The sequence below is a fragment of the Polypterus senegalus genome, chromosome 15, assembly GCF_016835505.1.
Source record: "Polypterus senegalus isolate Bchr_013 chromosome 15, ASM1683550v1, whole genome shotgun sequence".
Classification (NCBI taxonomy): domain Eukaryota; kingdom Metazoa; phylum Chordata; class Cladistia; order Polypteriformes; family Polypteridae; genus Polypterus; species Polypterus senegalus.
Window position 1 is genome coordinate 32,762,562 of NC_053168.1, and position 15,365 is coordinate 32,777,926.

Here is a 15,365-nt window from a genome sequence, read left to right on the forward strand (position 1 = left end):
ATACCTCATCCAGAACAGGGATACTGGACCTCAATCCTAAATCAAGGCCTGGGAGCGGTGTTTGTCAGTGAACACCTGGTGGCAGGGCAACCCATAAAGCTGTATCAGTTTCAGTCTAAAAAAGCTGTATGGAGCCACCACATGGGCTTACCACTCACAAAAAGGGGGAGGGCAAGACACAATGGTAGTTGACCAATAAGCTTGTGTAGGAAAAACCCAGGTATTCAGGACCTTGGCAATTGAAAACTGGCTCTTCGAAGGTGAGGAAATTCATGCAGATGGCTAAAAGAGTTGTATTTGATTTTCGAAAGGATATCTTCTATTGACTGTAGTCCTAAATGATCGTATGAGGTTTAACTGGCTAAAGTACAAGTAGAAGTGGGGGGCTAGAAAGGTTTTCAGTATATGTCAAACACAGGGATGGAAATTTTATTTAATTTCCCTGCCTGATGAGCATCTTCTAAGTTCATCTTCATAACCTAAAGGCTGCTGGTTCACAGCTGGCAGGCAGTGATACCATAGAGCGAATTCTTGGACTGAAACACCTTGCAGATGCAATTGGGAGGAATAGTGTGTTTTCAAACATAAGATTTAATTAAAAGAGGAAACATAAGCTGCATTTTGTACCACATTGTAAATATTTTTACTTTAACCAAGATTTCCAACTATTAGTGTTTGTTTTTCTCCTATATTATACCAGCCCCATTTTGCACTGCATTTTTATTGAGAAAAAACAAACTTAATGAATTCTTATTCTTTTTATATATGTATGGTCTAATATATACCTATGAAACAATGAAAATTATTGGAAGACCAATCAAAAATACAAATCGTACAGAAAGCAAAAACTATTTACATACCTATTACCTTGCCATCTTCCTCAAGGTGGTAGAGAGGTTTAATGGCTTCTGGGGGAGTCGGCTTTTCGTAATCAGGACGGATCACATTCATTAGGACATAATCTTCCTCCTTCATTTCAGACTCGTTTTCCTGACTAGAATGTGCAGGAACTAGAAAATACAGATAAGTGCAGTCAGGCAAAAAATAAATACTATCTTTTGCATTAAACTTCACAGACATTTAAATTATAAACTCAACATTTCAATATAACAGTATACACACCAAAAGGATCGCATCGAAGCGTAGCTGTGGTGCGGGCCACTTCTTCAAGTGTTGGCAACTCAAAAGCTTCTTCAGCATTTTCATCTGGCTCTTCTAACTGTACAACTGGTACTAAAAATTAGACAACTTTAATGCAAACAGCTCCTAAAATACCTTATTACTTTGTTAATGTGGTGACATCTTCTTAGTAACATTTAAATAATTAAGACTCTCCTTACCATGCTGTTAAACCATTCTGAATTTTATGTTTGCATAGGATGTAGCATGAGTTTTTAGTTTTGTCTAAAATATCTGATATGATTTGTACCAGTGGAACCTTGTAATCATTAAGGCTACAAAGAAAAGAAGTTTAAATAATACAGAACCATTATACATAGAAGCAATTATTTCAAAATCTAAACTTTACCTCTCCTATCAATAACTGCATGCCTCAGGGAAGAAGGCAATAGGCTGTTATGAACAAAGCTTAATGAGAAAGAAAAAGAACCACCTTTTAAAATGCTGTTTTTAAAATTGTTAAATTATGCTGCTGCCTAAAACAATGTACTAATGGGAACCAAACGGCAAGGAATGCTTTACAGTCTGTGCTGCATATAACTACCAGACTGCATCGTTTTCAAAGGTCAATAAGAGACAAGTTAGTCTAGATTCAAATCCAGGCATTACCTCTAAGGAATTTGCACTTTCTCCCAATAAATGGAAGAGTTCTTCTCCCACATCATACAGACATACATGTAGATTACTTAATAATTTTAAACTTCCATCTGAATGTACACATTGATGATCTGGCACACTATCCAGGGTTGGTTCCATCCTTACACCCATTGCTTTTTAAACAGGCAATGGTTCCCCACAAAACGGATTGGATAAGCGGTTTTGATAATCAATAGATGGATGGATTAACTATAGGTTTAGTTGACATCCCATATTTTTCATTTTTAGGGTAGAAGTTATTTTAAACAGGAAACAGTCCATTGAACCTTAGAGTGAGACAGTGGTTCTGTTCTCAAAAAAATACAAATATTTTTTGCAATTATGAAGACATTAAGAAGAAAAACTGGTTTGCTGCTATAGAAAGTAATATCATTCCCTTTCCAAAAAAAAAAACTCAAATTTAATATAGGCTAAACATAACTTTTAAAACAACTGCACAACTGTCATGCATGCACATTAAATAAAGCTACAAGAATGCAACTGCAAATATGAAAGCTTTGCAAAGTTTTGTGCAGCTCAGTAACTCAGATATTACTTCAATTATTGCAAAAACAGACAAAATTCTGAAGCTGGTCATTATGTTCTGTAACCATTCAGATGTATTTATTCTCTGCACGCTGTGGACACTAGGGGGCATCTCAGACACCAAACCCCAAAAAAAAAAAATCAGGAGTGCTCTCCTTAGACTTTCTCATTAACTCAGATATGGGGATGGATATTTGAGGAGTAAACCGCAAGACAATGATTATATTTTAAAATCATGTACATTAAAGAATAATCAACAACAAATCAAATCAAAGTAAAGCTGAATAAATCGGAATCTGCATCTGAATGAATAAATTAATCCCACTTCCAGTTAATGGAAATACTTCAAAAGTTGATAGAAATGTACGTTTTGCACCTAATACTTGTATGTAAAATTTGGTTGACCTAAGTGAAAGCGTACTCAAGTTATCGTGTGTACAAAAACACACACATACACACAGACAGACAGACACACAGACGTAATTCCAAAAAAGGTATTTTCGTACTTGGGGAGGTCTAAAACGTCGAGATTAATCAAAATCTCAAAATCGAATTTTTGGATGATTACAATACTTTCTCTACGAGAAAAGTAAATCAGACTCAGGGAGGTCAAAAACATCGAGACTCATCAATATCTCTAGATCAAATTTTTGCACAATTATAATAGTACGTATACAAGAAAGTAAAAACTGTATAACACACAAGCCTCCCTCCAATAAGATACCTTGATTGGAAACAGCACCTGTTTCCAAAACACACCACAATAACAACGTACAAATAATGATCTTCTCCCCCTCACTAGCCGAGTGCCGTTTTCCAACACTTCTAACTCAGTCTCACCTGGCTGAGGAGGGGAGACTCTTTTAAACACTAGGGAGGACTTCTGGTAGGTCAGAGGCGTACCTCACAAGCACTTTTCCCAGTTGGATAGAGATCCAAAGTAACAGGTGAGCTTACTCACAATAGTTTCCTCCAACAGCTCTGAGGGACCCAACAGAGGTGCCTGTTCAGACTACATATCCCATGCAGCCCTGTGGGTGTCCAAATGGGAGCACAGCCAGGGGTATGCCAGCATCCATCATTCTGGGGGAACGTGCAGTATGTCCCTAGGAGGCAGCCTCCCATTGTTTTTCTATTGTGCTGACTTAACAATCAGGGAAAGTACCACAGACCATCCCAGCCAAGATACCAACCTAATTAATTAACTGAAAACATAATTAATAACTCCGAAAACACTTGGGAAACCTAATCACCTTCTTCCAGGAAACAGAGACAGTACTTACCTCGGCCCTTGCAGTCTCTAGCCCAGTGTCCAGTGCCACCACATTTAAAGCAAATATCACCACTACTAACAAAACCTCTTCCTCTTCCTCGACCAGCACCTCCAAACCGTTCACCCTTCAGTTGGAACTTATGCATGTACATCTTAAAGTTGGAAAAAGAGAAATAGATATACTATGTTGAACCCAATTTAAAATGTATCCCTTTTTCAAATACTGTACAGCTTTACAGGAAAAACAAACTATTGGTAAATACAATAATAAAAGTAAATATACCAATAAACTTAGTTGTTTTTTTTCCTTTTGTAGAAATGCTTTCCCTTTCACATAGAATCGTTTTATTTTCACAATCTAGAAAAACGTATTCCCTATATTTGTTTAGCTGCAGAAATTCAATTTATTTGGTGAAAATTTCCTATCAGCTAGAGCTGAATAAATTGTCCTAGTTTGTAGTGAATCAAACTACTTGATTTCAACTTGACAATGCTTGCAAACTGTTCCAGAACCTGCCCTTTATTTGCTGTTAACTCTGTAAAAACCAAAATGATACTAATTACCCAAGAGGAACATGAATAGTGGTTTTGGTACAAAAATATCTGCAAATTGTATTGGATTGTTGACAGAAATAATTTTTCTGGGTATGCCAAGTACAAATAAAATACACTGCTTCAGTATTTCCACAGATGGTGCACTACAAATGATAGCACATTAAATGAGGAAATCTTTTTTTTCAATTTGACAGAATCCTTGCTTCCCCAAAAGTCATTCTGTCAACAGATTTAAAAACTTCCACAGTTACCAAAATGTAGACATATGTATAAATATGTATTCAAGTTAAAAAGGGGTAAATATCTATGTACAAGACCAGGACTACAATGAAACAATAACTGCAGATCATGTCCAACATACCTGTTTACGAAGCAGAGCTCCTTTTAGTGCAAATCCTTTAACGTGAGATTTCTTTTTTAGATTGATTCTAACAAAGTTTCCATCTGTAGGTTTGGAACCAAGCCTAAATGGGGAAAAAAAACTTTTAAATATTTTAATACAGGGATTAGAAAAACCAAAAACAAATGTTGAATATTCTTGAAATCAGCTACACCTTCTCAGGAAAGGTACCAGTATTGATTAAAGTTAATTATGAATCAGTATTAAAAATGTACCCAATCAGTGTACAACCCCAAATTAGAAACAGTTGGGAAGGTATGGAAAATGCAAATTAAAACAAAACACTGTGATTCTTAAATATACTTTGACTTTTATTTCATCGCAGAAAGTATGAACCCAAGATATTTCATGCTTTGTCTGGTCAACTTCATTTAATTTCTTAATGTACATCCATTCCTGCATTTCAGGCCTGTAACTTGGGCAGTCCGCCCCGATCAAATGAAGAAAGTGTGCAAATTATAGCAGAATTTAGTCCAACCGTGTGGATTTGTATACAGTATATAGAGTTAAGTGAAAAAGTATTCCCTTTCAATTCTAAGTTTCTACGTATCAGGACATATAAAAATCATCTGGTTTTTAGTAGGTCTTAAAATTGGGCAAAAACAACCTCAGATGAACAAAAACACATGACATATCACACTGTGTCATTATTTGTTTAACAAAAACTAAGCCAAATTGGAGAAGCAGTGTGTGAAAAATTAAATACACCCTTACTGCTTCCATAGGAGTTAAGAAGGTAAAGTAGCAGTACAAATACACAGATTTTGAGCGTTATACTGTATATTAGATTAACTTATGAAATCAATAATTGTAGTTCTTTGATTATGAAAAATGCAATGAGAGCAGTACACCAATTAATTTGGAACATTAAGTACCTGCATTTCCTTTTCACTTTCTTCATACTCACTACAGGATGAAATACTGTAATGGGGTCAAAATTTCAACTTTGGACATAATTCCATATTTAAGGCATCCTTGAACACAATTTGACTGATTCCAGCATTATGTGTAAGTGAGCTGGCATGTGCCTATCACACATATAATAACTCAAGAGCAAAGCTGCTGACCATGATCACATATGGCTCTCTCATTATAATCATAAAAGACAAGATCCCCACTAATATTGAATAAAACTGGATCAGGGTAATTTCCTTTTTACTTGAAATATTTCCTTTTTTTATTAGCAGGAACCCTAAAAATTCAAATAAAGTTTTAGAAAGTATTAGAAAATTAAAAGGCCCACAAATTTTGTCTAAGACATTTTTCCATGTCCGCAAACATTTGCAGTGAGCTGACATTTTTCGTTTACCACACAGGAAAGCTTTACTGTTAATGTGCTGCACTGTGTTTCAAATGAAAGTGACTGGGAATAAAAATACTCTAAAGTATTCAAGTGAAACTTGTCTTGACATTCTCAGCCATTTTGGAAATGGAAAAAAAGATTATTTCACTGGCGAAAGACCCAACATAACCACATGACAATACCCTAGCCATCTTTAGTCTAATGCACTTACAGTAAGAGACATTTATACCGTGTTTACTTCTGTCCACTGAACACTAATCCTTTATTTATAAATTTATAACTTTGGACCATGAAGCATAAATGTGCTGCCAATGAGAAAAAGTAGAATATGCATAAAAACAGGCCAGATTTTAATATCTTAGAATAAATATACCTTATTGTACTTCAATTATATAAACACTCAGAGATACTGTGCATTTCCAAACTGTGCTAAATTCAATTCAGGGTTGTGTGGAGCAAGAACTTATCAGCGGCACTGGGCACAAGGCAAAAATTCAGGAAACAACCCTGGTTAATTTGCTATTTTACAGAATTCCTTTTGAAACTAAAACTAATTTCAGCAGATTGTCCTGGCTCAGCAGTATGGCTCATTTATCTTACAACAGCAATATTAGCAATGGACTCACACTCCACTACACCATTGGTGACCACTTCCAAGTAAAGGTAAGTTTAGGCCATCACCTAAGACTTTATAAACCTAACAGCTTGTATATTCCCTGTAACCATAAACTAGATTAGGAGAGTTTCAGAATGTTCTGGTTGTATATTTAAGTAGCATCTTAGAATTCACCAAGCATCACTAATTAAGTTGATTTCCAAAGGTGTTTGTTTTGTATTTTTCTCAAAATTTTGCCAATGCATTTATATCTATTGTTACTTAGATTTGGCTCATGCCTTTATACAAGGTGACTTTTACCTAGATTCTGGGCTTGCCTTCTTGGCTTTGCTGTTTTAGCAGTAAATATATAAACCTTTGCCTCTCAATAATGTCCCCATGCTCTCCTCCTGTCCATCTCGCATCACCGAAGCAAAATCCAAATTCACTTACACTGGTAGTGACGTGTAAGTGTTTATGCTAACATTTATGCTCCATGCCTTTCTAACCTGATGCTCAACTAATGTCATCTTACAGTTGTGTGATGATTACAATTACAGTTAATTTAGCTGCTATTAAACACTGTGAAACAAAATCAATCAGCTCTAAAAACTTGCATATTGTACCCAGCAAAGCATAGCAGCATATTAGTACGATTTAAAGGAAGCATAGTGTGTTAGATGCTGTACATAAAAGCCCGAAATACTAATAACATTTACAGCTAGTTCTTAACAAATGCTGAAATGGCCAAGTTGTTGATCACCTGAAGACAGATTAGAAAAGGCTATCAGTGGAGTCCCTAAGGGTCCAGTGGGTGGATCTCTCTACTCTTTCCAATTTTAGGCTGAATGTGTAAGTAAATAACAATAAAATTGACGAAACCGCAAACATTGAGGAGGTAGCAAAAAGGATCAATTTTTATACCAGTAACGTTTATCGTGCAGTAAATACACTTGACTGTAAGAATTCATAGTTTTCATCCTCTTTCTCTGTATGTTTAGCATTCGTTTGCTCAGAGGTTGATGCGCTTGCTACTTCCTGAGCAGCTCTTCTTTTCTCCACCCTAGCGGCCCGCTGCTTCTTTTCTTTCATCGGCATCTTTTCACGTTAAAACTGATTAAGTCAGTGTTTGTATTGCAATTACTTAGTACATTTCTTTCATTTTTCACTTAAGCTGGCACTTAAGTCTTCAATTTGCCTCAAGAATGATTTAAGATATGAAGAGGTAGGGGAAGTGACAGCGAAGGTGGGAGGGATGAGAATAGCGCCTGTACGTGTGGGCTACACGGCCACCCTGCTGGACACTTCCGAGAGTTGATTCTATAATAAAATAAAATAAAAATAAAAAGAGGAATAACTTTGGGGGTCAATCATCACCTCAAAAGCGTATAGTAGACGTCATGTAGTATATGCGTAACAAATTTTTAGGTCTATAGTTCAAATGGTTTGTGAGATACAGGCGATTTAAAATCCTGGACAGACAAACGAACAGCCACAGTAGCGTATTATATATAAACATATATTAAAGTAGACCTGGGCGATCTTCAAAACTGGGAAAACATTCAACAAAATAATTATTAAGAGTAAATTCAAGATGAATAACGTTGAACCACAGGAGCAACCTCTAAAAAGAAAGGAACATTCTTTATTAGACAATTAAAAAGGTCAATAAAAGGTTGGGCTACATTTTAAAAGAAATATAAGTCAAAGTATATTATGTTCATATTCTATTAATGATGTAATGAAACTACAGCTGAAGAAATGTTTGTGGTTCCAGTCATCATGATACAAAAAAAAAAGATATAGAGGCCAGACAAGCTGTGCAGAGAGCAGCAATCGTACCTCCTGTTCTGAGAGGTTTACGGAATGAAACCTTTATACACTTGAACACAAAACATTATGTGGAATCCTAATCCAGGCTTTCAGTATTCGTAAAGGCATCAATAAAGTTAATCCAGCAGATTTCTACAAGTTAAACATTGACTCATACATTCAAGGATGCAGATGAAAATTAAGGGAAACTGCACTTAGCACAGAAGCCTGGAAACATTTTTTCCCCTTCACACAAAGGGTCATGGAAATCTAGAATACATTATTAAATCACATAACTGAACCTGAAACCTAAAACAATTTTAAAACAGTTTTGATGAGATAGACAGCTTAAGCATTAAATAAGCATGATTGATGAAATTGTCTTCTCAAATTTCTTTCGTTCTTCTTGTAAATTACTCTTATGTTCTTCATCAAAATAACCTATTTATTTAGGTGTATAAAGCAAACAACTAGATTTTATATTTCTATGAAACTGAATAGACCATTTTGGACAGTTCAGTGATAACGTAATAATGGGTGAAACTAAACCAATATGTCTGCCTAATTATTTCAAACCCAGCTTAACATAACATACTGTAAATGTATCATACCTGCTTCCCTCTTAATAAAATTCAATAGAACATTCATTTTTTATCAATATCTATTTAAAAGAAGACACTGGTCTAAATGAAAATGGGTCATCTCAAGGATCCTCTACAGCTGAATCAGAAAGGCCCAAAATCTCTGGTTTTTCCTAGTTAGTGTACCAACACCTTCCATGCAATTATTATGTAGTAACATTTGATCCAGACTGCTGGTTAAAGTTTCAAATATCAGGACAATGATAAGAGAAAAACACTGTACAGTTTCTTTCCTTGTGTTATCCTTGCACAGAAGATTATGAGCATCAAATCATCGATTGCTCACCTTTAAATATTTTCCACTTCTGTATTGTAAAGTCTGGTTACTATAAATTGAGATTCTTTGTTAGTTGTTTCCTTATGAGGAGTTATATGTATGTGTGTGATGCTGCCCTACAATGAAATTAACAGAACTAGATATTAGTTTGCTCTCAAAGGTGCCAGAGCAGGCCCTTACTCTTGCTCTCCAGAAATTTAAAATGGTCCCTGGGGCTATGAAGCAGAAGTGCTCATTGTTCCTCCACTGTTCCACCTTAAGTAACACTCTAATATGTATACTTTAATGTGATGTGAAAATAGCCTAAATGACAGCTTTGTTGATCATAGAAAATAACTAGACAAAAATAAATACAAATTAAAATAAAAATGCAGCCTATTTTAGCAATACGGTGATATAAATAAATGGAAATATTTAAGCATTTGCTCTATATTTTCCAAACAAATTCCCAACTCCATACACCAAACATGTCTTAGTGGAAATTACAGGTGGAAAGCAGCCTTTCACTTCATCCAACAGTCCTCTTAGAAACTACTACTACTAATTTCATTGCTGTTTAGCAGCAGCAGTTAAGAATTATGTTCAACAAATGCACATGAACTTTCGCCACATTCAAACCGATGCTCCAGCTGACAAAATAAAATGAACATCATATGACGCACACTAATGAGGTCATTTTTGCTATCGTACTGTGTTTGATATCAGAGAGTATACAAAAGCAACTGCCAGAAAAGCTTTATCATCTCAGCTTTTTGTTTTTGTATGAGTAACAGTGATCCAACTGTAGCAGCTAAGAAATGTGAAATCTTGTATGCATGCATTGTCTTGGTGTGGGAAGGACACATCAAGATAAGGGGAATATTTTTCCATGTGGTTAAAATGTTCATAGATCTTTCTCTCTAGTTAATTTGCCTATAATATTGTGTCCTATTGTTCCCCATTTTATGAACCAGACATAAGAATTCTGTTAATAACAAGTACTAGCACAACAGAAATGTCCAAGCTGCAACACCAAATAAAACCTGCATTATTAATAACTTAACAAGCTATGCCAAAATACTTAATTAGAACTCCCCAAAGCATTTCAGCATACTGGACATCTGCATTTAAATCGGATGTACAGTACATTTTGACCAGAAGAACTACTAGATTCTACTAAATCTTTTCTATTAAATTTAATTTATAATAATATACACATAATTTATATTATATGATGCTCATATTTGGAATCATCGGTGTCAAATGATAAATACTGTATATACGCTAAGTATACCATCATAAGGTAAAGCATATCTGTACCTACAGATGCCACCAATATTCCCAATACCCTTCAAAATAAGTTATAATATACCATTACACTTTACCTTCTTCCCCTACTTGCATGTGTATTGGTGTTTCTCATGGCTTCAGCTTCATCCTCAAGTTCTCCAAAAATATTCTCTATCGAATGTGTTTGGTCTGGCTTCAGGTTCTGTGCACTGCTACTTTCCTCAGTGACCTCTTTGGATCCACATCTCCTACCAGCCTTTGGTTTGCCGCATTTCTCTCCCACTGTAGAAACTGGACTGCCTTTAGTTGTTTTTCTCTTCTTGGGGACAGATGTGGGTTCTAAAGAGTTGACAGTTTCCTCTGCTCTTTGTCTTTTTTTGTTTATTTTTCTTATCTCCTTTCTTGGTTGTTCTGCTTCACTGGCAACTCCACTATGTATTTCTTTGCCAATTTTCTGTGTTTCTTGGGTCTTCTGTTCAAACTCTGCATTTCCAGAATTCTGCTTACTGTCAGTAGAAAGAGGATGCTCGTCCTCATTAAATTCATATTGATGCATATTTTCTACATATTTGGACTTGGTAACTTTCTCAGTTTTGTGATCACTTGGTGTTTTTTGGAAACCATTAACAGAACCCTCTTTCTGTTTGGTTTCTGTACTATTTAATGAGCATACCAGTTCTTTCAGCATTTCAGGATCTACTGCATCTTCCTTAGAAGACATTACTAAATGGTTAGGAAGGTTGTTCTTTTTACTATATTCTGCATTTAAGTTTCCATTTGCCATGTTTCTAATTGGCATCTCATCCTCCTGCTCCACTTTAGCAAACACCCGACAACGCTCCAGCCAACCTGGATCTAATGAAGACAGCCTTTTTATCATTGAATTTCGTAACCTCTGGGCTTTTACCTCATTCTTTGTACAAGTAACAGGTGAGATGATCTTAGCCACATTTAAACCTTGAAATGGTTGATCTTCTTCCTCAGTACTCAAGGATGGAACTCTAGAACAACTTAGAGGAGTGGTACAAATACTTGGGTTTGGCACACACAATGGTGGACTTTCCACTGTAGCTGTATTTGTGGTCTTTTCTGGTGATTTTTTTAAGGTTCTCTTTGGAGTAAATGACTTTTTCAGAGATGTTGGTCTATCCTGGAAATGTACAATAAAAGTTAAAACCCTTAAGTTCATATAAGCAGAGTATCTGAATGTCTAAAATGAATTTAGTTACATGTAGATCTCAGACAATATAATATATAAACAATTCTATATAAACAATTACTGACTATCTAATTATTTTCATTCAAGAGGGTAAGTAAAATTCTTGCCCTAAATTTTGGTCCCATGAAGGACAGCTTTCTGTCTTGACAGCATTGCTACAGAGACAGGTTTAGACTTATTTTAACTCTGCAGTATATTAAACCAGTAGCAGAAAGAATTCAGCTGCAGATAGATCAAGGAACAAGGGAAATACCCATAATTTTAACTTGTTGTCAAGATCTTAAAAGGCAGCAACAACCAAACCTAAAATGGGAATTTCAGGTCTTACTATCCTCATTAAAAAATTAAGCTTTGTCTGTGCTACATTGTAATTTCTGGACTTGGTAACTACAGCAATAAGCCACAGTTTAACCTTAGTAATGAGATGCCAAACAAGCCACCTCTACATATAGAGAAAAATACATCCATTCAACACAGTATTTTCAAGCACTGCAGATCTTTTAATCAAAATGTAATGAATTCCAAGATGTATATGCATTATTCAGTACCATGTTGCAATTGAAATAGCCCGCTTACAATGCAAAGTCATCCTTTTTAAAATTATATATATATATATATATTACACAAAGTATATTGAGAAAACTAAAACATTTTATTACCTTAGTTAATGTGCCCATGTTTGACTTCAACTTCATTCCATAATACAGAGCTGAAACTTTAAGCGAGTCCCTCTCTTTGGAAGTTAACTTTGTTGATGGTGTATTGACTCGGTTAAGATGAGAGCCCCAACAACCAGAATCAGCTATCTGCAAATAGATATATCACAAGAGCTCTGCAGGTTTCAATAAAATAACACTCTTCACTAAACAATACATAACCAAGCAAGTGTGATCATAAAAGAGGTACGATGTAGATCAGAGGTAACAAACAACATTTGTCCAATGGCCAGAAGTTTGGCATTGTGACAATATGGGGGCCAGACTTTCAAAAAAAATGAATTTATTCAGCATAATTAGATATTTTTTAAAATGTTCACTTTCTTACAAAATAAATGTTATTTTACTAGCTTAGATCTGTGTGATAAATGAAGTTAGGCAATCAAGATACTTTAGTTTCATGCAAATCTGCGCTCTCAAAAATAAACAGACTGTCAAACCAGTCTTTGAAGGACTGCTTGTGAATAAGCCTAACAACTGTCAAGCCTGATGTTAAGAAGGTGGTGTCAGAGGGGAAATGTAATTTCTCCCATTAACCAAATGTGAGTATTTCAGCCTTAGGATTTTATTAATAGGTTCTATTCTTAAATTATGGTTGATTAAATGATTATTTGTCGCACAGACGATACCTTGCAGAAAGCAGCGTTGAACCAATCTGTTCACTCTCTTGAAAGCAACATTTCTGGAAACTAAGTAATGTTCGTTTAATTAATTCATATCCATTTTCTGTTGTCATAAAAAACAAATTTGCCATGCTCTTTTGTTTTTTAATGTGATATTAAGTAGTCAAGCAAAATAACACCTTTTTTTGACTAACTATATGATTACAATATGCAAGTTTTCAAGACAGCTCAGGAGCCTTCTTCAGTCATTTTGCTTGACGTCTCATTGCATTGCTAACATGGTACAACACCCTAGTACTACATGTGATATTAACAAAACCAAATTTATTTTCTGCATTGACTGCAGTTTTGTTTGTTATTGTGCATGTGGAAAAAAATGAATTGTTAAATAAATACACTCACCTAAAGGATTATTAGGAACACCATACTAATACAGTGTTTGACCCCCTTTCGCCTTCAAAACTGCCTTAATTCTACGTGGCATTGATTCAACAAGGTGCTGAAAGCATTCTTTAGAAATGTTGGCCCATATTGATAGGATAGCATCTTGCAGTTGATGGAGATTTGTGGGATGCACATCCAGGGCACGAAGCTCCCGTTCCACCACATCCCAAAGATGCTCTATTGGGTTGAGATCTGGTGACTGTGGGGGCCATTTTAGTACAGTGAACTCACTGTCATGTTCAAGAAACCAATTTGAAATGATTCGAGCTTTGTGACATGGTGCATTATCCTGCTGGAAGTAGCCATCAGAGGATGGGTACATGGTGGTCATGAAGGGATGGACATGGTCAGAAACAATGCTCAGGTAGCCCGTGGCATTTAAACGATGCCCAATTGGCACTAAGGGGCCTAAAGTGTGCCAAGAAAACATCCCCCACACCATTACACCACCACCACCAGCCTGCACAGTGGTAACAAGGCATGATGGATCCATGTTCTCATTCTGTTTGCACCAAATTCTGACTCTACCATTTGAATGTCTCAACAGAAATCGAGACTCATTAGACCAGGCAACATTTTTCCAGTCTTCAACTGTCCAATTTTGGTGAGCTTGTGCAAATTGTAGCCTCTTTTTCCTATTTGTAGTGGAGATGAATGGTACCCGGTGGGGTCTTCTGCTATTGTAGCCCATCCGCCTCAAGGTTGTGCATGTTGTGGCTTGACAAATGCTTTGCTGCATACCTTGGTTGTAACGAGTGGTTATTTCAGTCAAAGTTGTTCTTCTATCAGCTTGAATCAGTCGGTCCATTCTCCTCTGACCTCTAGCATCAACAAGGCATTTTCGCCCACAGGACTGCCGCATACTGGATGTTTTTCCCTTTTCACACCATTCTTTGTAAACCCTAGAAATGGTTGTGCGTGAAAATCCCAGTAACTGAGCAGATTGTGAAATACTCAGACGGGCCCGTCTGGCACCATCAACCATGCCACGCTCAAAATTGCTTAAATCACCTTTCTTTCCCATTCTGACATTCAGTTTGGAGTTCAGGAGATTGTCTTGACCAGGACCACACCACTAAATGCATTGAAGCAACTGCCGTGTGATTGGTTGATTAGATAATTGCATTAATGAGAAATTGAACAGGTGTTCCTAATAATCCTTTAGGTGAGTGTACACCAAAATGTTAAATGACAGTTATGTACTAACCCCTACTCTCTCTTCTGTTTCCTTTTCCGGTATCCTTCTACTCAAAGCACCGTGATGTTCCAACAATGATGGATGGATTAAAGGCCAGAAGTCTGTATGACCATCAACATCAAGTGACTCCGTGAGAACCCTAACTACAAAGAGGACGGTTTCATTTATGTTAGGTAGAACGCCCAGAGGCGACTGGGCAGTCCCGTGGCCTGGAACCCCAGCAGATTTTTTTTTTTCTCCAGCCGTCTGGAGTTTTTTTTTTGTTTTTTCTGTCCAATCTGGCCATCGGACCTTACTCCTTTTCTATGTTAACTAACGTTGTCTTAATTTAATTTCTTATTTTGTCTTTTATTACTCTTTTCTTCATTATGTAAAGCACTTTGAGCTACTTTTTGTATGAAAATGTGCTGTATAAATAAATGTTGTTGTTGTTGATGAGTTTGTCCACACTCTTGCACAAAAACACGGCACAAGCCGCATTCCATTCATGAAAGACGGAATTGGTAATATGCTGACAAATTTATAACTTTTTAGAACCTGGGGTAGAACACACCTATTTTTGATATGTAAAGTGAATGAAATTATATTAATAGGCTATATCTCAAATGTTTTAAAATGACTTTAATATTCTAAATAAAATACTGTATTCTAAATAGCTAGCATATTTTCCCCTCTTGAC

The 15,365-nt window shown here is 36.0% G+C and overlaps 1 protein-coding gene across 2 annotated transcripts in view; it reads right to left on the minus strand.

The window, feature by feature from the left end:
* recql4 (RecQ helicase-like 4) overlaps positions 1-15,365 on the minus strand; it is a 58,596-nt gene that overhangs the window by 38,275 nt on the left and 4,956 nt on the right. For both annotated transcript variants that reach the window (XM_039737341.1, XM_039737343.1), the window contains exons 5-10: positions 12,365-12,511; positions 10,582-11,636; positions 4,551-4,653; positions 3,645-3,786; positions 1,123-1,233; positions 861-1,010 (exon numbers count right to left, since the gene is read on the minus strand). In XM_039737341.1, the coding sequence (XP_039593275.1) occupies positions 861-1,010; positions 1,123-1,233; positions 3,645-3,786; positions 4,551-4,653; positions 10,582-11,636; positions 12,365-12,511 (1,708 nt within the window). The remainder of the gene's footprint in view (positions 1-860; positions 1,011-1,122; positions 1,234-3,644; positions 3,787-4,550; positions 4,654-10,581; positions 11,637-12,364; positions 12,512-15,365) is intronic.